This window comes from Schistocerca piceifrons, chromosome 3 (assembly GCF_021461385.2).
Source record: "Schistocerca piceifrons isolate TAMUIC-IGC-003096 chromosome 3, iqSchPice1.1, whole genome shotgun sequence".
Classification (NCBI taxonomy): Eukaryota; Metazoa; Arthropoda; class Insecta; order Orthoptera; family Acrididae; genus Schistocerca; species Schistocerca piceifrons.
Window position 1 is genome coordinate 926,032,240 of NC_060140.1, and position 22,582 is coordinate 926,054,821.

General features: G+C 44.4%; 1 protein-coding gene across 1 annotated transcript in view; it reads right to left on the reverse strand.

The window, feature by feature from the left end:
* Positions 1–943: 943 nt before the first annotated feature.
* LOC124787653 (facilitated trehalose transporter Tret1-2 homolog) overlaps positions 944–22,582 on the reverse strand; it is a 66,496-nt gene continuing 44,857 nt past the window's right edge. Inside the window, exons 4-7 of the mRNA XM_047254452.1 lie at positions 21,745–22,122; positions 14,078–14,284; positions 5,984–6,265; positions 944–1,497 (exon numbers count right to left, since the gene is read on the reverse strand). Coding sequence (XP_047110408.1) covers positions 1,303–1,497; positions 5,984–6,265; positions 14,078–14,284; positions 21,745–22,122 — 1,062 coding nt within the window. The 3' untranslated portion in view covers positions 944–1,302. The remainder of the gene's footprint in view (positions 1,498–5,983; positions 6,266–14,077; positions 14,285–21,744; positions 22,123–22,582) is intronic.

The window sequence follows — 22,582 nt, forward strand, 5'->3', positions numbered from 1 at the left end:
TTCCATAGGTACTGCTAGAAAACGCTGTTTACTACATACATTGTGTTGTCTTATTTTATTCATACCCTTGTCTTTGAATTTAAGGGGGGGTAGGACGTCAAACAGGCCGACGTGGAGCAGGAGAGGCACCACAGGACATTTTAATTTCCACTGTCTATACTTTTACAAATAAATTCATAAAACTTTAACAGCATGACCAGGAAGGATTCAGGATTCATACTCACAGCAGTGGAAGCTCAAAACGTAACAAAACACATTTTTTTACATGTAAAATATCATCATTTTTTCACTTACTACTGGCTGCATTTGTTGCTATAGGTAAACTTTTCTTCCTAAGTAAGAAAGATTCTTCAATGACTTTTGCACAGCATACAAACGATAGTTTCAGGTGTATGAAACTCTAGAAGTTATTTAATATATGAAAAAATAAATGAACTGTTACATTTTAAACTTCATGTTTAGAAAAAATTCAAGTTTTATAGTTAATTATCTCATTTTTTCCACAGTTTTTTAATAGATTTGAAAAATTCTAGAGTTTCATTCACCTGTAACTACTATTTGTACGCTATGAAAAATTAATCGAAGAATCTCTCTTACTTAGGAAGAAAAGTGTACCTATAGCAACAAATGCAGCCAGCAATAAGTGGAAAAATGATGAAATTTCACAATCTAACATATCAAATTAAGTTACTTGAAAAACGCTTTTGTGGGTTAGCAGTTTCTTTTCCAATCCCTTCAGTTAAAGGGAGTGAAACAGCAAGACGTCATGGCTACTCACCCTTTGAAGTCACTGAAAAGTCCAATGTTCATGTTGCTTCAAATGCATATCATCAATTTTTACACATCGCTTTGTTTTGTTTCTAGGTCCTTCAAAGTTTGAGGAGGATGCCTCCAGCTGAGAGTCCTGTTTCTGTTCCATCTTTTACAAAAAGAGAACAATCTGTTTACTTAATTAAAATTGTTTTATTAAAAAATGTTGTATGTAGTAAAAACAACAAATAAGAAACAAACGTATATCGATCAACATGTCCGAGGTAGACAGTCAACATAGACAACATTATCTAAAGAAGGAACTAGTTAACATTACAGTGCTATCAGTCAGGTAGGAACTCCAGCGACAGGGAGTGTATTTTGTTGCAGTTGTTATTTGAGTGACGCCGAGCGACAGCAGAGAAACTGCACAGAGGAGCTCGACGGTGGGCTGCGTCACACCGGGACGCACCCTACGCAGCGGTGGGCTGCGTCCTCAGTCTTGAGAGTGAGTGGGTTGGCTGCCCTGGTGGCGTGGCACTGCACGGGGAATCACACGGCCTCCACGGCGTCGGGCAGCCCCGCCAGGCGGCGCTGGATCTCCGGCAGCGAGCGGCCGCGCGTCTCGGGAACCAGCAGCGCCACGAATGCAGCCGCAGCCGCGCAGCTGCCGGCGAACACGCAGAAGGCGCCCGAAAGGCCCAGTGCAGCTTCCATGTTCACGAACACCTTCGTCACTGTAAACGCCTGCAACACAGAAGAAATGCCAAAATGATCAGTAGGTGCAAAACAGAGCTATCTGTTTTGAGACTAACTGTTTCGCAGCGAATCTACAGTTCAGTGTCCTTTGTTTTGTTGCCTGTCGTATTGTGAAGAATGTAACCATTTCCGACCAGCAGCATGGTGTAAGTAGCGTCACTCCACCTCACATTCGCTCGTTTATGGACAACAACAGAGAAGGATAAGTCTCTTTCTACACATAATATCATTCAGCAGGGTTCTACAACCTGACTGAAATCTCGTCATGTGTGGCTGGTCCCGGCGGAGGTTCGACTCCTCCCTCGGGCATGGGTGTGTGTGTTTGTCCTTAGGATAGTTCAGGTTAAGTAGTGTGTAATCTTAGGGACTGATGACCTTAGCAGTTGAGTCCCATGAGATTTCACTCACATTTGAACAAATCTCATCAACATGGATAACCGTCACATGCCTATAGTAAGAGCCAATCCTGTCTCTGCCCAACTACCAGACTCCCAGCTTCAATCTTCTTCATATCTAAAAGTAGACTCCTCCCGACCAGGTCATGAAGGCGCAACAGTGTCAGACGGCCACCATGTCATCCTTAGCCCATAGGCGTTACTGGATTCGGATAGAGATGGGCATGTGGTAAGCACACCACTCTCCCGGCCGTATGACAGTTTACGAGACCGGAGTCGTTACTTCTCAATCAAGTAGCTGCTCAGTTGGCCTCACAAGGGCTCTTCTTCATATCACCTGGTGCAAACTGAATCAGTTCGGATGTGGGACAGGCATAACAGCTGCTACTCTCCACATATGTCTATGGCGAGACTCTCCAAGTTGGGACTGCAGCAACATGGTGCAGAAGGTGCCACTCTTTGTTGTAATTTATTATTTGTAATCCATTATGTAAATACCTCCAAGAGTCCCTATCGTAAATCAGGAATATACAAACTCAAATGTAATACATGCCCAAAATTATACATTGGACAGACAGGCAGAAGTTTTGAAATTAGATACAAAGAACATATTGATGCTCTAAGACTTGGTAACTTGAACAAATCAGCATTTGCAGCCCATATTGCTGAAGAAAACGATTCAGTGGGAAACATTGAGGACAACTTAAAAATTTTGCATCTAGCAGAAAAAGGAGCCACTATGAATATATTAGAAGAATTAGAAATACACACACACAAAAACAGCACCACAGACTATATCCTTAATGAACAAACAGAGTTAGCTAACACCCCTTTCCTGAAAATTTTCCAAAAATTACTTTCCGGCCTCCAAAGCAAATAATATTAATACACCTATCTGCAGATCAAGTAGCAAATTTATATGTTACTATAATTCTCATGATGTCAAATGTAATTAAATAATATACTATTTTACCTTTACAGTTCTAAATGTATATAAAAAACTTTATAATTAATTTAGCAATATCAACTCAAAAATTCAATGTCTCTGTACTAATGTAAAAGGATATGTAAATGAATATATGATCCTTTCCAAACATAGGACATCATCGTCAAATGCTACGATATATCATAGCATCTGTGATACTCATATGTTTGTAAGCTCTTTGCATGTATCAAAACATGTGGTGCGTGGTTGAAATGATCTCAGCGACAAATCTAAAGTGTACAGTGAGAACTATTTACATGTGCAACAACGAGGATGCAGTGGGAATGCATTTACATCTGCTGGACGAATGTTATGAAAACAAACACTCGAAACCGACGTTTCACGACAATTAATATGTAAAAACACACCAAATGTCATAAAGAATGCGTGTAAACAGTCTGAGGATGAATCACAACGATTCGAAACTGGTAATGGTTTCCTTTGAATAAAGGAACGGAAAGTAAATTTGTGGCTGGTCGCTGTCCTAACACCATCAACATTAGTTAATGACTTCTTTTCCCGCTAGTTACGATAATCGGAACATACAGAATGACTATGGCAACTCATAATTAAGATATCATATGGACTACCCTCCATGGGGATCCTGAACTAATCTGCCACGTTGTACTATCGTGCGCCGCCATTAGACAGTATCTCTCGCAATCGTCCTGAGTTATGTGTTTGGTTTCTTGAGTTGTGTATGATTACTTACCTGTGTGATTTTCTCTCGAGTAGATCAAGTGTTTTCGACTGGTTCACTAATAACCATCTCTTATTGTGACATTTTTCCACCTATTTCCGTCCCTGCCTTTCCTTTTTCAATCGTGCGACTTCATAATTAATGTATTTGTGGGTCTTTTATCGATATACAGACACACTGATCATCACAAGAAGGGTTGCACCCAGAAGGCCAAGGCGGATTGCAATCATTGTTGGCAGGCAGGTAGATGCTACTATGTATACGAAATGATTACACTTTCAGCTTCCAACAACCAAAGTTGATTGCACTACATGGCCCCAGAAAGTACAGGTTAATATGCGTCAGGTCCCTTAGCTTGTAAATACGAGTGTCGAGAAGTTGTGGCATGGACTTGTACAGGTCGCGGATGCACTCCTGAGGTACTGCATCCCAAGTCGCTTACACCTGAGCGCTTAGTTCCTGTAAATTGTTGAATGGAGCTGGAGTCATGATGTCTTGCTCCATGGCTCAGTAGACATTCTCGAGCAGTGTGAGACTGGGCTATGTGGTTGACCATGGAGGAGTATTCACAAAGGAAAGGTACATTCGGGAGGTGGCAGCAGATGAGGATAAGTGTTGTTCAGTTGAAATAGGCACAGGCGGAGCCATCAGTTGTGCCCTCCATGTGCTGCTGTCTTGTTGTCACAGAGGCTGTTAGGAACACTGGTGTTGAACAGACACCATCGGATATCGCTCCCCACACTATCATACCAGGATGGTGGTATTTGTGATGGGAGACCGTAAGCCACAGCTCATAGCGCTCTCCATTGCACCTGCGGACATGGACCCAGAGCTCATCGCCTCGAAGGCTCTAAAAATGACTCAGTGCCTGTCTGCAGGGCTCCATATCCATCATTGCTGACATAGGTGAGTCGGGTGTAACGCTGCTTGGCTGTGAGTGGCATGCTTCATAATGGTCAGTGTGTGGTCAGACCTTCAACAGCCTGCCGATGGTACAAGCAGATATGGGATGTTGAACAGAACACAGGTCACTGAATGGCCCCTATCTTTGTTCTTGGATCCGTTGATGCATGGTGGACAATCTGTCAGCCCTCCCTTCATGTGGTGTGTTTCAGACTTTCAGATGCTGTACATTGTTCATGCACGCCTTCCTTTATTTCTGTCAACAGTCGACAAAGGTGGTCTCTGTACAACCGGTGCAGCATGCAATATTAAGACAGGACTACAGAGCCTCTCACAGCCCCATGGTGTGGCTCCTCTCGAACTCGTCTAAGAAGGCAGTCCACTGTCAAACGTGTCAACTGCGCATTCAGTTGATGCTCTAATGACATTACCAACTATAGTATGGGCCGACATGATCATTTGGGACCATCTTATATCAGCCAATCGGCATGACTGAGTCAAGCCTAAGCTTCCCAGTTGTGCAGCCGACTGTGCAAACTTAATTGTTGGCATAGACAATACTGTACAACAGACCCACCCAGTCTGCAGTGGGTTGGTCGAATCCTCCTCGGCGCAGAATCTTTTATGATGATCAGTGTATCTCATTGAGTCTGTACTCTACTCTTATTTAAGTCAGGTGTTCTGTCCCCTTCAGCCCAACCTTTAATCATCCTTGATCTACTTCACTATGACTGCGAAGACAAGGTGGAGATGAGTTCGATACTTTAGTACCTCCTGCCGCGGAAGTCGAACACGCGCCAGAACAAATGGACGTGGCCAGCCCATAGAGGGCTCCGCGTCTGCGGCTGCTCTTCCACGCAGCGAGGGCGCCACCGCTACACCATGTGCAGACCGCGGCCAATAGCCGCTCCCTCCGGTTTCGTATATAGGGACCCGCTCTGCCCTAGTCCAGGCAGTCTGGTACTCGCTCTGGATTGCGTCTCTATCTCGGCGGTACTGCGTTCTGGTCGTAGCTCGTTGTTGGCATTTGCCTGGCTCTGGTTCCAAGTGGTTTTACTGTTGGTGTTTGGTGTTGTGATTTCTACAAGCCTCCATTGTTTATCTCTTCATTGTTGTGTCGGTCATAGTCGGTCGTTGTCGGTTGTTGTCAGTTGTCGTTGGTCTGTCGTCCGACTCGTCCTTGTGTTTACCCGGTGGTGCGTGCTCCACCTCCGGCGGCTTCCCCGCCTGGCGGCTCCGATCCCGCAGCACAAGGCGTTCCCGAGGTTGGTTTTGGTTACTACAGATACTTCAAGATCAGGCCAGGTGATAGAGTAGTCGGGTGGTCGCCTAACAGTTGGGAAGCGCTGTTTCACCTTTTCATGAGTTCAGATGGATATAGGTTGCAGTAGTTACGCTGAATCGAGTACTGTGCAGAGCTACACCATATTATTCTTCAGAGTGAAGACCACACCAGCAGGAAGAACAACAACAACAGCGGGGACAGCTCACCTGGAGCCAGTTGACGGTAGCGCAGACGGCGGCGGCCGTGGGCTTGTTGTCCGGGGTGAAGAGCTCGCCGAGCAGGAGCCAGGGCACGGGGCCGAAGCCCAGCGAGAAGGCGACGATGAAGAGCGCGACGGCGGCCAGCGGCAGCCAGGTGACCGCCAGCAGGCCCGAAACCTGCGCCGCCAGCAGCCCCAGGCAGGCCGACATCACGGCGGCCGATACCAGCAGCAGCGCGCGACGCCCCAGCCGGTCCACCAGCGCCGCAGACACCGCGGTCGCCGCCAGCTGCGCGACACAAGCCACTTATTACGAAGCTTCGACACGTGCTGCTGGACGCGGGCCAGTACGACACACGTTCAGAAAGTAAGTGTACTAGACTTCTATATTTTTTTTTAGAAAAAGATGTATTTAAAAAAATTACAGGATGTTCTTGCCTTTTTTGTCCACATAATCGCCATCCAGTTCAAGGCATGAGGGAAGCCATGGTACAAGATTCTTTATATCCTCATTGAAGAACTCTCCCTCCAGCCCCTTCCCCTAAGTTCCGAACCTCTCCCTGCACATACTCAACAGTTGAAAATGTACACTCATGTGTACTTTTAGGGAGGTGAAAAGACGATAATCTGAAGGCGCGAAGTCAGGGGAATATGGGAAGGTGGGGGGGGGGGGGGTCTGGCTCAAGACATCCCACCCAAATGAGTCCAGTCCGCATCTCGTGGTCATACGGGTCGCGTTGGCGCTTCCCGAGCTCGGGGTCCCTGGTTCGAATCCCAGCGGGGTCAGGGATTTTCAACTGCCTCGAGATGACTGGATGTTTGTGTTCTCCTCATCATTTCATCATCATTCATGAAAGTGGCGAGATTGGGCCGTGCAAAGGTTGGGAATTTGTAGGGGTACTGATAACTGCGCAGTTGAGCACCCCACAAACCAAACGTCATCGTCACCAAATGAGTCCAGGAGCACCTTGGTGACTAAGACTGTGTGAGAAAGCAGGTTGTCGTGCAGCGAGTACTCTCCTGTTGTCAGCAGTCCCCTTCTTTTCTTTCGAATGTTCCTCTCGAGATTTTTTATGGTCTCACAGTATCATTGTGCATTGATGGTCTCCCACTGAGGCAGAAATTCGACCAAAATCGCGCCTTTTAGGTCCCAAAACACTGACGCCAACTACGTTGGCACTTACTGTTGTACATGGAAGTGATGCCGGGGCTGGACTTCAGTTAAGTAGTTTTAATTAGACATGGTACCACGGCACTATAGGTTTTAATTTTTAATGTTGACTGTGCCTTACTCTGGCATGTTATAGTAATTTTATGCTTCTGAAGAAAGCTAGATTATTCCAGTCGAAACCTGGGTAAAGACCAGAAAATTTTCACAACTGAGGCGGATTTTTCAGTATATTAGTCTATCACAGTTGCTGACCGGGCTGCAATATTCTAAAAATTCTTAGAAGCTAAAAGATCTTTGAGAATGAACCGAGTATCAGCAACAACCAGGTGGCCTGCGAGCATGTGGTAAGAGAGACGATCGACCTTGTGGCACATTAGAAACTCATCGGTCAATTTGAGTCTGGCAATTAACCGACTGATTGATTTAATGTTATACTACTTGCACCACTCTGATAGGGAAACGATTCGGACTGTCATCATAAATGACATAAACAATTGCAACAGATCAATCAATAATGTCTTATGCATCCTTCCTCAGTGGTTGTGAGGCAATGGTTAATCAATTTTAATCAAACATAAAGAAAATGAGTTATATATATATATGTGTGTGTGTGTGTGTGTGTGTGTGTGTGATGGTTAAGTTGAGAATTTGATTCTGACAGAAGGCGAGGTAGGGTAGTCCGTCTGTGCAGTTACACTGACCACTGTGTCCGGATGGCTCAGAGAAAAAAAAAAAAGGAAAAAACACTGAGTGAAGGGACGAAAAAAGTGGTCAAAGCATATGTCCAGTAAGCAGGAGTCCCAGGTTTGATTCCAGTTCCGGTACAAATTTTCAACTTTCCCATTGATTTCAATCAATGCCCGCTTGAAGCCAATGTATGTAATTACTTTATGTCTTAAAATAAGTTTTGTTCCTCTGTTAAATTCTTTGTATGCAAGCACTCTAGAATGACTTTTGTGCCATACGCTAGCCGAAAAAATGGTCGAAGTTGTCATCTGACAATGCTAGACTTGTTACTGCCATGGAAGGTACGGAATGTAGTTAATTTTTGCCCACTACATACGATTCTGTTCATTGCACATGAAAACGGTTGTGGATGGCAGATTACGCTTGGGGCCTGAAGATGACACCATTTGGTTTCGAAGCAGATAGCATGTTTAAAAAAGAATGAACGATGTTGTATTCAAATACATCCGCTGGTTTTGTTATCATTATTCAAGTATCTCTTGTCCAGCTAATGTCCCACTTTTCTTGATGGATTACCAGAGACTCATTTGGAAGTGGTTCTCTTGCCTGATTGGCGGACTAGTGGTTGTACGATTTTGTCTGGGTAAAGCAAGCTATGTATTATTTTAGGAGGGGCTAGGCAAAACTAAGATGCAAAGTACCGTTCGCTAATCCGATTTTGCCTCTTTTTCACAGTTCATTTCACATTCTTCCTGTTTTCTTGCTTGTTCTATGTTCAGTTTTTGACGGGCTATCTACTGGGTTATGTTGTTGTTGTTGTGGTCTTCAGTCCTGAGACTGGTTTGATGCAGCTCTCCATGCTACTCTATCCTGTGCAAGCTTCTTCATCTCCCAGTACCTACTGCAACCTACATCCTTCTGAATCTGCTTAGTGTATTCATCTCTTGGTCTCCATCTACGATTTTTACCCTCCACGCTGCCCTCCAATGCTAAATTTGTGATCTCTTGATGCCTCAAAACATGTCCTACCAACCGATCCCTTCTTCTAGTCAAGTTGTGCCACAAACTTCTCTTCTCCCCAATCCTATTCAATACCTCCTCATTAGTTATGTGATCTACCCACCTTATCTTCAGCATTCTTCTGTAGCACCACATTTCGAAAGCTTCTATTCTCTTCTTGTCCAAACTAGTTATCGTCCATGTTTCACTTCCATACATGGCTACACTCCATACAAATACTTTCAGAAACGACTTCCTGACACTTAAATCTATACTCGATGTTAACAAATTTCTCTTCTTGAGAAACGCTTTCCTTGCCATTGCCAGTCTACATTTTATATCCTCTCTACTTCGACCATCATCGGTTATTTTACTCCCTAAATAGCAAAACTCCTTTACTACTTTAAGTGTCTCATTTCCTAATCTAATTCCCTCAGCATCACCCGACTTAATTCGACTACATTCCATTATCCTTGTTTTGCTTTTGTTGATGTTCGTCTTATATCCTCCTTTCAAGACACTGTCCATTCCGTTCAACTGCTCTTCCAAGTCCTTTGCTGTCTCTGACAGAATTACAATGTCATCGGCGAACCTCAAAGTTTTTACTTCTTCTCCATGAATTTTAAAACCTACTCCGAATTTTTCTTTTGTTTCCTTTACTGCTTGCTCAATATACAGATTGAATAACATCGGGGAGAGGCTACAACCCTGTCTCACTCCTTTCCCAACCACCGCTTCCCTTTCATGCCCCTCGACTCTTATAACTGCCATCTGGTTTCTGTACAAATTGTAAATATCCTTTCGCTCCCTGTATTTTACCACTGCCACCTTCAGAATTTGAAAGAGAGTATTCCAGTTAACATTGTCAAAAGCTTTCTGTAAGTCTACAAATGCTAGAAACGTATGTTTGCCTTTTCTTAATCTTTCTTCTAAGATAAGTCGTAAGGTCAGTATTGCCTCACGTGTTCCAACATTTCTACGGAATCCAAACTGATCTTCCCCGAGGTCGGCTTCTACCAGTTTTTCCATTCGTCTGTAAAGAATTCGCGTTAGTATTTTGCAGCTGTGACTTATTAAACTCATAGTTCGGTAATTTTCACATCTGTCAACACCTGCTTTCTTTGGGATTGGAATTATTATATTCTTCTTGAAGTCTGAGGGTATTTCGCCTCTCTCATACATCGTGCTCACCAGATGGTAGAGTTTTGTCATGACTGGCTCTCCCGAGGCCATCAGTAGTTCTAATGGAATGTTGTCTACTCCCGGGGCCTTGTTTCGACTCATGTCTTTCAGTGCTCTGTCAAACTCTTCACGCAGTATCTTATCTCCCATTTCGTCTTCATCTACATCCTCTTCCATTTCCATAATATTGTCCTCAAGTACATCGCCCTTGTATAAACCCTCTATATACTCCTTCCACCTTTCTGCCTTCCCTTCTTTGCTTAGAACTGGGTTGCCATCTGAGCTCTTGATATTCATACAAGTGGTTCTCTTCTCTCCAAAGGTCTCTTTAATTTTCCTGTAGGCAGTATCTATCTTACCCCTAGTGAGACAAGCCTCTACATCCTTACATTTGTCCTCTAGCCATCCCTGCTTAGCCATTTTGCACTTCCTGTCGATATCATTTTTGAGACGTTTGTATTCCTTTTTGCCTGCTTCATTTACTGCATTTTTATATTTTCTCCTTTCATCAATTAAATTCAATATTTCTTCTGTTACCCAAGGATTTCTGTTATTGTGCTTGAGATATGGGTCGACACACACTGTGCTAGCCGTCCGTTGTGGCCGAGCGGGTCTAGGCGCTTCAATCGGGAACCGCGCTGCTGCTACGGTCGCAGGTTCGAATCCTGTCTCGGGCATGGATGTGTGTGATGTCCTTAGGTTGGTTAGGTTTAAGTAGTTCTAAGTCTATGGGACTGATGACCTCAGGTAAGTCCCATAGTGCTCAGAGCCATTTGAACCGTTTGAACAATTTGACAAAATTTTGTCAGTCATGTTGCCTCTGGGAAAATGACTTGGTTCAGAATCATTCCAAATTTTTACATCTGGGGAAATAACTTGGTTTGCGGCATGTCAAGCTAAGGAATCCCAGTATAGTTTGCTGGCACCAGTACCTCAAAACAGATTTCCTCCGAGAAAGCCCCTTTAACGTTCAATAATGGATCCACAATCCTTCTACATACTTGCGTTGATTCAGTTGTCTGCATCCGGGAAAAGAAGAGCAACTCGCTGTGAAAGGTACGTGATACTTACTCGTAAAAAGGTGGAAGAAAAAAATGCCCTGATTGAGCCTTGAAAGTTGTCTATTTAACTGCGCTTTCGTTTTGCCCACAATATTTTTGCTTCCTAAAATAGCGAGTTTATCCTTAACAATGATCTGCGGGTTCGCACTATGGCCAGCTTCGATTACTCCAGCGAAGCTCTTTGTGCTCTCTCTTTGTCTCCCCACTGAAGCATGTTTGTTTCTTTGGAGTGCTGCTGTGGTCTTCAGCCAACAGGAAATGTTAGCCGTGCCTAGCCACGAGGCCATATAGTTCGCATAGAACTAATCTCGCCTGGCTGGTTTTCGATTTACTGCCGTGCAAAGGTGCAGATTCTGGATGAGATCTTTACAACAGCTTGCCGTTGTGATAAATAGACGAACTGTATGTAATTTCAGAGTCTAAAAATTCGCACAGTTATGTTGTGATCATTCCACGCACAGAACTTGCAGTGAATTATAACCTGGAATGGTATCTTTGCGAGTGGCGGCACAAAGACTCATAGACTGCTCGCGTTTCGTAAAATGGAAGCCGATTTATGAAATCGCGTAATATCTTTTCAATTCGTTGGGTTACAAATTCAAATTTATCGTCCTCTCTTGCGCTATAAATAGTTTACTATCTTGTTCGAAGCAGTGTCTTGAGAACATGTGATTTTGTGAGGTTTTCTAGAGTTTATTTTCGTGTTAAATACAGTAAGAACCCATGCGGTTTTTATTATTTGCGTTAGTGTTCCTAGAACAATAGACATGTTATTTATTTTTCTGCATTATTTCGCTCAACCGAAGTCATTTCTTTATTATCATAAGTAAAACAGTTCCATGCTGTCATACTGTGATCTTGTAAAGACTAGTTGTTACAAGGTTTCTCACATCAGTGAACTATCGTGGCATGATTAATTAAATGATGCAATCCTACGCTGCTGTAGCAGCCCACTAATAATAAATACCGCGTCACTACATGAATCTAATTTCAGGAGGCAGAAAGTAGGTCACTGAACGCTGTGCTAGAATAGTGGCGACCACGGAAGACTAGACATTGTGTATCTGTGTAATAGTAAGATAGTTCTTGGAGCGTAGTTTGCAGTTCTCTATTTTCAACATCATGTTGTAGATTGTTCTCAAATTAAGTCATGATCTCACTAGTATAATCAAGCACTTGACTAACTATTCTCTTGAGTCTAAATCCAGTGATTAAAGATACGGGGAAACAGACCCACTGCAGTGATTTTGGCCGTAAGCTGTAAGCATAAACATTGTATAGCTTTTCGACAGGTTTTTGATGACTGGGTAACTAACCTGTTTCTACGGGTTATTACGTTATTATTGGGAATGCAATGTAATTAATGGTATTGCCCGTACACTGTTCACGCGAATTAAACATTTAAAATAAAATAGAAAATGCATGAACACTGCATAATATCTGCTCCCAGCAACACACCTGAAAATAAGACTTAATCTAAAGCATTTGTTTTAAAACAAAAGGGGAAATTAATCACTGGACCAGTGCGTAAGAAAACGCGTTGAATGTGCTAACGGGAAAGCTATGAGGTAAGTGGTTTAGGTGCAAAAACGTAACCTCGGAGTACAAGAGAAAATTGTGGATAAAATCATTTATTCCTAAGGTATGGATGTGAGGCATGTACACAATTCCTGATAACATTAATTCCCAAAACATTAAAGAATAGCATCGATACATTCACCGTTATAATCTACACCTAAAAGTACTGGTGTGAATCATTCATACAACTGCTGTTGCCTGATAACTGATCGCAATAACTCGTGAAACGGTACACGTTTCGCAGTACACCCGCGTGCCCACGTGGTTTGTGGAGACGCAATTTCTAGGTGTCGCGGCCAAGTTGCAACAATATCACATCACACAATCATGAACAGTTAGCATTCTTTAAAACGAACATGAGATCAGACGGTTAGTGATGACGGTAGCCCAACAAACTCTAATGTTCAACCACGTGGTTGGCTCCCCACGGACGAAAGATACATAATGCAAGGAAAATTTACGAGAAGTCAAAGCTATTAATATTTAGAAAAATGAAAGCTTATACAGGCACAGCTGAAGGCAAACAGACATTCATACAGAAGCGAGTGCTCACTTCTTATCGACACCTTTGTGTGGCGCTCTTCCGGCAGATCCAAGTCTGCTACAGAAATTTACTAAAAGAAAAATCTGCCGAAGTTTTGCATTCCTTGCTGCGAGAAGGCAAAGAAATCTTTCAGAGTTGAAAAGCGAGACCAAAAGCTATCAGCTCTCTTCTCGCCAAGTAACAACACGCCACGCGGTCAGTCTAACTCGCCCTTCTTCGACTGGAGCACAGCTGTGGACGCTTCCCGTACCGGCGGCAGACTGCCTCCCTTTTTCATCTCCAGCCTCTTCCACGGTCCGCGTGGCCCGGAAAACCCAAAGATGCCATTTCCGCCACCAACCTAACGCAGGTGGATTTCTCACAAGTAGCGCAAACCTCTTTGCCTACTTGACCACTACGAGAGTTGGCTATTCTGTACAAATGCTGCTGAATCTGTACGACTATCGCAGACTTTCTGTAGCAGACTACACCACCGTCTAGTAACGTGACACACAACCACATTCATTCAATCACACCACAATGAGAGTTATGAGAAAAGACAGACAAGGAAAAGAAAGAGAAATGCTACTGAAAATGGGTCACTGGACTAATGAAAGGTGGCTACAGGACCCTTTCAACTGTTCGCCCTTTATTGAATGTTAGAATAAACAGCTATGCATCTTCATTACCGCTGCATTTATATTAACTGTGTGTGTGTGACTACTTTGTTAGTCATTCGTGGTTAGATCGTGTTTTCATTTCTGTACAGGGGTATAAATATTCATATAAAACAGCGCAGCTTAATAGATCGGGGCTTCACCTCACTTCTCATGATAGTATCTCTTTCTTAAACACGGCACACCGCTTACAATCTGTGTACTGCAACTAGCTTCAGCTTACCTGCACAACACCGATGACGATGGTGGCGGTGGAGGGCGACATGAAGGAGGCGCCCGCGTTGTTGAAGATCTTCTGGGAGTAGAAGATGACGGCGTTGACGCCGCTCCACTGCTGGAACACCATGAGTCCCAGCGCACACACCATAGCGCGTCGGGCGGCTCTCGACCCCCACAGGTCGCACACTCGACTGCTACGCAGCTTCGCTGCCTGAGGAAAGTAACGTCCAGAGAAAAGGTAGGTAAATGTCTGGGTGAGACAAATATTACTACGCTAGGTTAGGCAACTATTGCAAACGAACAAAGAAAATGTGGAAAATTTTAAGACAGAATGGCGCCACCACTGTCCAATACAGCATTGTCAGTTTTGGAAAAAGATGAATATTTCATCCTTCCCTGTCATCCTAAGTTTCGATGTCATTATGGTCACAGAGTGTCTGAACAGATGGCTTCGATCCGTTTAAAGATTAGACAAAACCAAAACTTTTTAGGATTTTCTGTCAAGTCGGCAGATAGAATTTTACCTTCTAATTGTATGAACGGTTCGCACGCGGCTCTCCTTACGCCAGTTTCGGCTTCGTTCAGCTTTTATTTGTCTGTGAGGCTTTGGCTACAGTAAAACTGACACTGAGCTATCGAACTACGGCGGGTGTTGCCCACCCCTCACAACTTCGCTCGGCACATATCTGTCTAGGGCGTGCTGCACAATACTCCTGAACATCGTCCATTGAACTGAACATTTACGGTTCTGAAATGAATTTTTCATGTTGTCCGCTCGCTCAAGCAAAATGGCTCAAATGGCTCTGAGCACTACGGGACTTAACATCTGCGGTAATCGGTCCCCTAGAACGTAGAACTACTTAAACCTAACTAACCTAAGGACATCACACACATCCATGCCCGAGGCAGGATTCGAATCTGCCACCGTAGCGGTCGCGCGGTTCCAGACTGAAGCGCCTAGAACAGCTCGGCCACACAGACCGGCTCGCACAAGCAACCTGAAATTAGTCTCATTTTACTCTTGCTAAGAAGAAACATTTTTCATATATTCCTGTTTTCAATATTAACACTGCTGCTGTGGCTAACTGATATTTCAGTGTTTTAGTCGGTTATTAGTAAAAAATGAAAAACATTATAATCAAGACCCAACAAATACCGAAAAATACCGGTTATTCAAAACTATAACACCGGTAGCGGTTTTTAACTGGCCGGTTTTTTCCATCTATGACCCATTCTCTCTGCTTCTTGGGCTCTGGCCAGGGGCCCTATTTTGCGTCATTTGGCAGCTCTGTCGATCGGACCGGTAGGCGAGCGGTCCGAACGGCCTTGTTTTCGAAGGAGAGCCACCACGTTATTCTATAAGCATTTCGGAAGAGATGCTGCACGGTTCTAGCGAACCAAGGTGATGTTGTCAGTTATCTTCGCGCCAACCAATCAAAAGCAAGCGGCCGTAGATCTGTGCATGCGCACTACAGCGTCCGCAGAGTCACAAACCCATATCGGCTAGCAGCGGACGCAGGAACGCTATTGTTCGCAGTACCACAAAGTTTGGTAAGAGTACGTAGTACTGCTTAAATTTCTCTGACCACGGGTTTACGTGCATACATGCTAACGATAGGGTATTTGACTGTGTTCTGGAAATAGTCATAAATTCAGTATTATGCCATTTTATTCTCATTCACATTGACATCTTGTTTTGGATTTTACGTTTCGGAATATGAGTTAGGAATGGTGTGTTGTACCACACTGCACAAACACACTTATAAAAGTGTGTCGAAGAATAACTTGCACACAATGTGATTGTAACTAGCTCATAGAGATCCAAATGATGAAGCAACCTACTTATCCGCATGATATATCAACCATTTAGGTATCAAAAACAAAACTTAAGAAACGCTTTCCGAGAACGTGTGGCGAGTGCAGCTATTGAAGTTCGTCGTAGTTTGTAGTGCGCATCTGGCGAATCAAAATGTTTCATATATGATGGTATAGTCCAAAAATATTATGGCGGGGATCTTTCATCTCTGTATACTGTTGTTAAGAAATCAATCGCAGATAAGAACTCGACTAAAGCAAGACTATAAAGATGACTGCTGCTAGTTTCATTTGCGGTAATTAAAGTGGTGCTCTTAGATTCTTGTTTAACCGTACACTCGAAAATCGCTACGTATTCGGAAAAAATGGTGAATTATTTGTAACAAGAAAAAATATAAATGTCACTGTCGGTTGTTTCAAGCACGGAATTTCATCTTTTAAACATGCGAAAGTCATGAAATCGAAGATACTCGTTACTGAGAAAGCGCGCTCTTACATGTGAATAACGAATATCGCAGAAAATTGCTTAAATTTAACAAATAACAAAGTCTCAGAATATATTAAAAACATAAAGGGGAAAAGAATTTTTTATACCCAGCGAGATGAGAACCTACAACCTTTAGCAATCCGGTTTCTTGCCTTAACCACGTAGATACAACGACTCAGACAGAACGAGCGCTCTTTACCTGCTGATTTTAACGGAGAAGGACCTAGGTTGACTTCTATGAGCCCGCATCTCGTGGTCGTGCGGTAGCGTTCTCGCTTCCCACGCCCGGGTTCCCGGGTTCGATTCCCGGCGGGGTCAGGGATTTTCTCTGCCTCGTGATGGCTGGGTGTTGTGTGCTGTCCTTAGGTTAGTTAGGTTTAAGTAGTTCTAAGTTCTAGGGGACTGATGACCATAGCTGTTAAGTCCCATAGTGCTCAGAGCCATTTGAACCATTTGACTTCTATGCCGAACGATGTGGGCGTATGTCGCAAAAGCATGAAATTTTGAAAGGTTTCCATTACCAGACATCACAAAATTGCTTTCCATTGTTACTTAAAAGCTGTAAACGCCTTTCGAATATAAATAACTAAATCATTCGCAGGAAAAAGTACGCAAAGTCACTAGTAATTCCAGCTAACACTCATGTCATATACGTAAACAGAGCTGACGTCTTGAAAATTAATGATTTTTAAGCTCTTATTTACACAAAAAACAGATATTTTGTGAGAATATTGACCGAACTTGTTTTTTGATGTCGCAGTCATTCACTGTAACAACAATACAAACTGTAGTCCTAACAAAGGAAAACAGCCTATTATGAACTCATTTTCCACTCGGATGCGTCCTGGTGATTCTTCAGTAAAACATAATACACACATAAAAAAAGTTTTGCATCATCTCGGTTCCGAGAGTTCCGGAACCTGTACAGAAAACTGGAAAAGAGATCAACATAAACATAATTTGCGTCCTTTTTATCGCTCATGAAAACCACACATTAAATGTTGTACCACAATACAGCAAGCCCCTCAGAAAATGGTTCAAATTGTTCTGAGCACTATGGGACTTAACATCTATGGTCATCAGTCCCCTAGAACTTAGAACTACTTAAACCTAACTAACCTAAGGACATCACACAACACCCAGTCATCACGAGGCAGAGAAAATCCCTGACCCCGCCGGGAATCGAACCCGGGAACCCGGGCGCGGGAATCGAGAACGCTACCACACGACCACGAGCTGCGGACAAGCCCCTCAGAGGTGGTGGTCCAGACTGCTGTACACACCAGTACCTCTAATACCCAGCAGCACGTCCTCTTGCATTGATGCATGCCTGTATTCGTCGCAGCATACTATCCACAAGTTCATCAGATTGTCCCACTCCTTAACGGCGATTCGGCGTAGATCCCTCAAAGTGGTTGGTGGGTCACGTCGTCCATAAACAGCCCTTTTCAATCTATCCCAGGCATGTTCGATAGGGTTCATGTCTGGACAACATGCTGGCCACTCTAGTCGAGTGATGTTGTTATCCTGAAGGAATTCATCCACAAGATGTTCACGATAGGGGTGCGAATTGTCCATGAAGACGAATGCCTCGCCGCCGATATGGTTGCACTATCGGTCGGAGTATGGCATTCACGTACCATACAGCCATTATGGCGCCTTGCATGACAACCAGCGGCGGACGTCGGCCCCACATAATGGGACCCCAAAACACCATCTTACTGCACTCGCTAGACAGTGTGTCTAAGGCGTTCAACCTGACCGGGTTGCCCCCATACACGTCTCCGACGATTGTCTGGTTGGAGGTATATACGACATTCATCGGTGAAGAGAACGTGATGCCAGTCCTCAGCGGTCCATTCGGCATGTTGCTGGGCCCATCTGTACCGCGCTGCATGGTGTCGCGTTTGTAAAGATGGGCCTCGTCATGGACGTCGGGAGTGAAGTTGTGCATGATGCAGCCTATTGCGCAAAGTTTGAGTCGTAACACGATGTCCTGTGGCTGCACGGAAAGCATTATTCAACATGGCGGCGTTGCTGTCAGGGATCTTCCGAGGCATAATCGTTAGGTAGCGGTCATCCACTGCAGTAGTAGCCCTTCGGCGCCTGAGCGAGGCATGTCATCGACAGTTCCTGGCTCTCTGTATCTCCTCCATGTCCGAACAACATCGCTTTGATTCACTCTGAGACGCCTGGACGCTTTCCTTGTTGAGAGCCCTTCCTTGCACAAAGTAACAATGCGGACGCGATCGAACCGAGGTATTGATCGTCTAGGCATGGTTGAACTACAGACAACACGAGCCGTGTACCTCCTTCCTGGTGGAATGACAGGAACTGATCGGCTGTCGGACCATCTACGTCTAATAGGTCTAATAGGCGCTGCTCATGCATCTACATCAACATCTACATTTATACTCCGCAAGCCACCCAACGGTGTGTGGCGGAGGGCACTTTACGTGCCACTGTCATTACCTCCCTTTACGGTTCCAGCCGCGTATGGTTCGCGGGAAGAACGACTGCCGGAAAGCCTCCGTGCGCGCTCGAATCTCTCTAATTTTACATTCTTGATCTCCTCGGGAGGTATAAGTAGGGGGAAGCAATATATTCGATACCTCATCCAGAAACGCACCCTCTGAGTTTGCTAAACATCTCCATAACGCTATCATGCTTACCAAATAACCCTGTGACGAAACCCGCGGTTTTTCCTTGGATCTTCCATGTATCCTCTGTCAACCCGACCTGGTACGGATCCCACATTGATGAGCAATAGTCAAGTATAGGTCGAACGACTGTTTTGTAAGCCACCTCCTTTGTTGATGGACTACATTTTCTAAGGACTCTCCCAATGAATTTCAACCTGGCACCCGCCTCACCAACAATCAATTTTATATGATCATTCCACTTCAAATCGTTCCGTACGCATACTCCCAGATATTTTACAGAAGTAACTGCTACCAATGTTTGTTCCGCTATCATATATACAATAAAGGATCCTTCTTTCTATGTATTCGCAATACAATACATTTGTCTATGTTAAGGGTCAGTTGCCACTCCCTGCACCAAGTGCCTATCCGCTGCAGATATTCCTGCGTTTCGCTGCAATTTTCTAATGGTGCAACTTCTCTGTATACTACAGCATCATCCGCGAAAAGCCGCATGGAACTTCCGACACTATCTACTAGGTCATTTATATATATTGTGAAAAGCAATGGTCCCATAACACTCCCCTGTGGCACGCCAGAGGTTACTTTAACGTCTGTAGACGTCTCTCCATTGATAACAACATGCTGTGTTCTGTTTGCTAAAAACTCTTCAATCCAGCCACACAGCTGGTCTGATATTCCGTAGGCTCTTACTTTGTTTATCAGGCGACAGTGCGGAGCTGTATCGAACGCCTTCCGGAAGTCAAGAAAAATAGCATCTACCTGGGAGCCTGTATCTAATATTTTCTGGGTCTCATGAACAAATAAAGCGAGTTGGGTCTCACACGGTCGCTCTTTCAGGAATCCATGTTGATTCCTACATAGTAGATTCTGGGTTTCCGAAAATGACATGATACGCGAACAAAAAATATGTTCTAAAATCCTGCAACAGATCGATATCATCTTTGGGTGGGTTTAGTGACATCTCTGAACACTCAAAGGGACTGTGTCTGTGATACAATATCCACAGTCAACGTCTATGTTCAGAAGTTCTGGGAACCGGCGTGATGCAAAACTTTTTTTGATGTGTTTAAATGAAACTGGCACGAAAACCACTCAGTATTTTTGAAATAACAGATTCCAGCTACAAACAAATCACTCCGAACCGAACATGTGGCTATACCGAAACCTAACGAATTCTCGGTACAACTGTTGGAAAAATCGCCGGGCGAGGCTTACAGAATAGCAGCTTTGGCTAACGAAACGAAAATGACGTCACTATCGAAGTAAACCTACCGCACCGATCGGTATAAACAACACAGAATTAGTGCCCTAGGTAACCAGTTCGCTTTGTCGTGGAGTGCCTGCCGCGTCAACACCGACTCAAAGGAAGGCCTCGGCGCTTGTTGGTGACGTCACGTCAGCTAGGCACGGCGAACGCCAGGTCTGTTGCAGGCAGAAACGTCTGGGCGTGCTTATCACTATAAATCTCTTATTTTTGGACAAAATGTTTGGTATTGTTTTGTATTCTGCAATTTTATTTAGATGAAAGATTTTCTTACTATCGTAAAGCTACAAATGAAGATCATATCTGTGAACTACTGAATCCTGTCCAAACAAACGTAGATCAATATTAGAAGACGCTTTGCCCCATTTACATTGAAGTAACTATATTTACTTGATCCATTTTGTTATCGAAACTTACCCCAACCCCCTTACAATGAAATCGTTTCTTTTATTTATTTATTTATTTTCGTTTGTCATCGTCAGTGGAAATGTGAACTAATTTACATGTTGCCAGTCATTAGATTACAGTCATTTTCAACGAAAGGAATTCTAAACAGGAAACAAAATAGCTTCATACATCGAAAATACTGCTGAGCTTAAACCTTTTTAAACAGGCACATTAGAAAAGATAAATATTCCCCTCTTGCAACTGAAAGGAGAACCTTTATAAGATAAAAAAAATTTTATTTGATAAAACAAGTATCTCTCTTTTGCCTCTTCTTCTGTCCCCCACCCCCTCCCCCAACGTGTACAATCGCAAGATATTTCATTAACATTCAGTGCTCCTCAACCAATAGTCAACCAAGATACCTAAAGAAGAGCACCAATATGTTCACAAAAAAAATGGTTCAAATGGCTCTGAGCACTATGGGACTCAACTGCTGAGGTCATTAGTCCCCTAGAACTTAGAACTAGTTAAACCTAACTAACCTAAGGACATCACAAACATCCATGCCCGAGGCAGGATTCGAACCTGCGACCGCAGCGGTCTTGCGGTTCCAGACTGCAGCGCCTTTAACCGCACGGCCACTTCGGCCGGCAATATGTTCACAGTTTCTTGTAAAAGCAACCCAGTACAAACGTACCTTGCGCAGATTTACAAATAAGGTAAAGAAGCACGAATTCTGTTGCTGCTGGATCATGAAGTTGTTTTTGTATGGCAATCCTTAAAACAGGTGGAAATTTAAGTTTAGGAGTACACTATTTGTTAAGAAGTGTAATGAATCGCACAATTAATTGATTGCAGAAATCTCTCGGAACAATGTGTGTCGGTCAACTACCGCCAATAGTTTCACATTTTCCTGTGTCAGGGAGGGAGACACCTCCATTATGAGTACGCCTGCAACAGACCTGGCGTTCGCCGTGCCTAGCTGACGTGACGTCACGAGCGAGCGCCGAGGCCTTCCTTTGAGCCGGTGTCTGCCGTGCGCGGTTGCCTACCTTGACGGCGTCCTGCAGCTCGGCGATCTCGTCCGTGTAGTCGTAGCGGGCGCCGCGCAGCCTGGCGAGCGCTCTGCGGGCGGCGCGGTCGCTGCCGGCGGCCAGCAGGTAGGCGGGTGACTCGGGCAGCCAGCAGAGCGCGGGCAGCAGGAAGGCGGCGGGCAGCGCGGCCAGCGCCAGCGCCAGCAGCCGGTGGTCGGCCAGCAGCCCGGCCGCGTACCCCGCCAGGATGCCCGCCGTCACCTGCAGCTGGAACAGCGAGCCCAGCGCGCCGCGCACGCGCGTCTCCGACACCTCCGTCACGTACAGCGGCGCCGCCACCGACGTCGCGCCCACCGCCAGACCAGCCACCAGCCGCCCCACGTACAGCTCCCACACCTGCAAAGTGCCGATCACTCGTACTGCTGCTCCTACTGGTACGGGGCTGTAGTTAACTTCATACACATTTCTCTAGCATTTGAATATAGTAGAAATACGTATACACTGGAGCGAATAGGTATGCGTATTCAAATAGAGAGCCTCTTTTTTTTTTCCTTTATTGTATTTCGATTCCCCCCGAAGGGGGCGTGCTGGCAGCAGCTTATTACGCTGCTCTGCAGCCTACAGACTTTTTAAAACGTAAGAAAGAAGATAAATAACAATAAAAGCAAGCGATAACACGATGACTGAAATTGTAAAACGGCGGAAAATTGTGGAAAGTTAAAACAAAAAGCAAAGGGTTGGCAAAACTAATAAATACACAGGAAGCAGGCAGGGAACATAGTAGACAGACAATTAAAAAACAAGGCGACAGTCTGGTTTCTGTTTGCAAGAGATATAAAAATCACACCCAGCAACA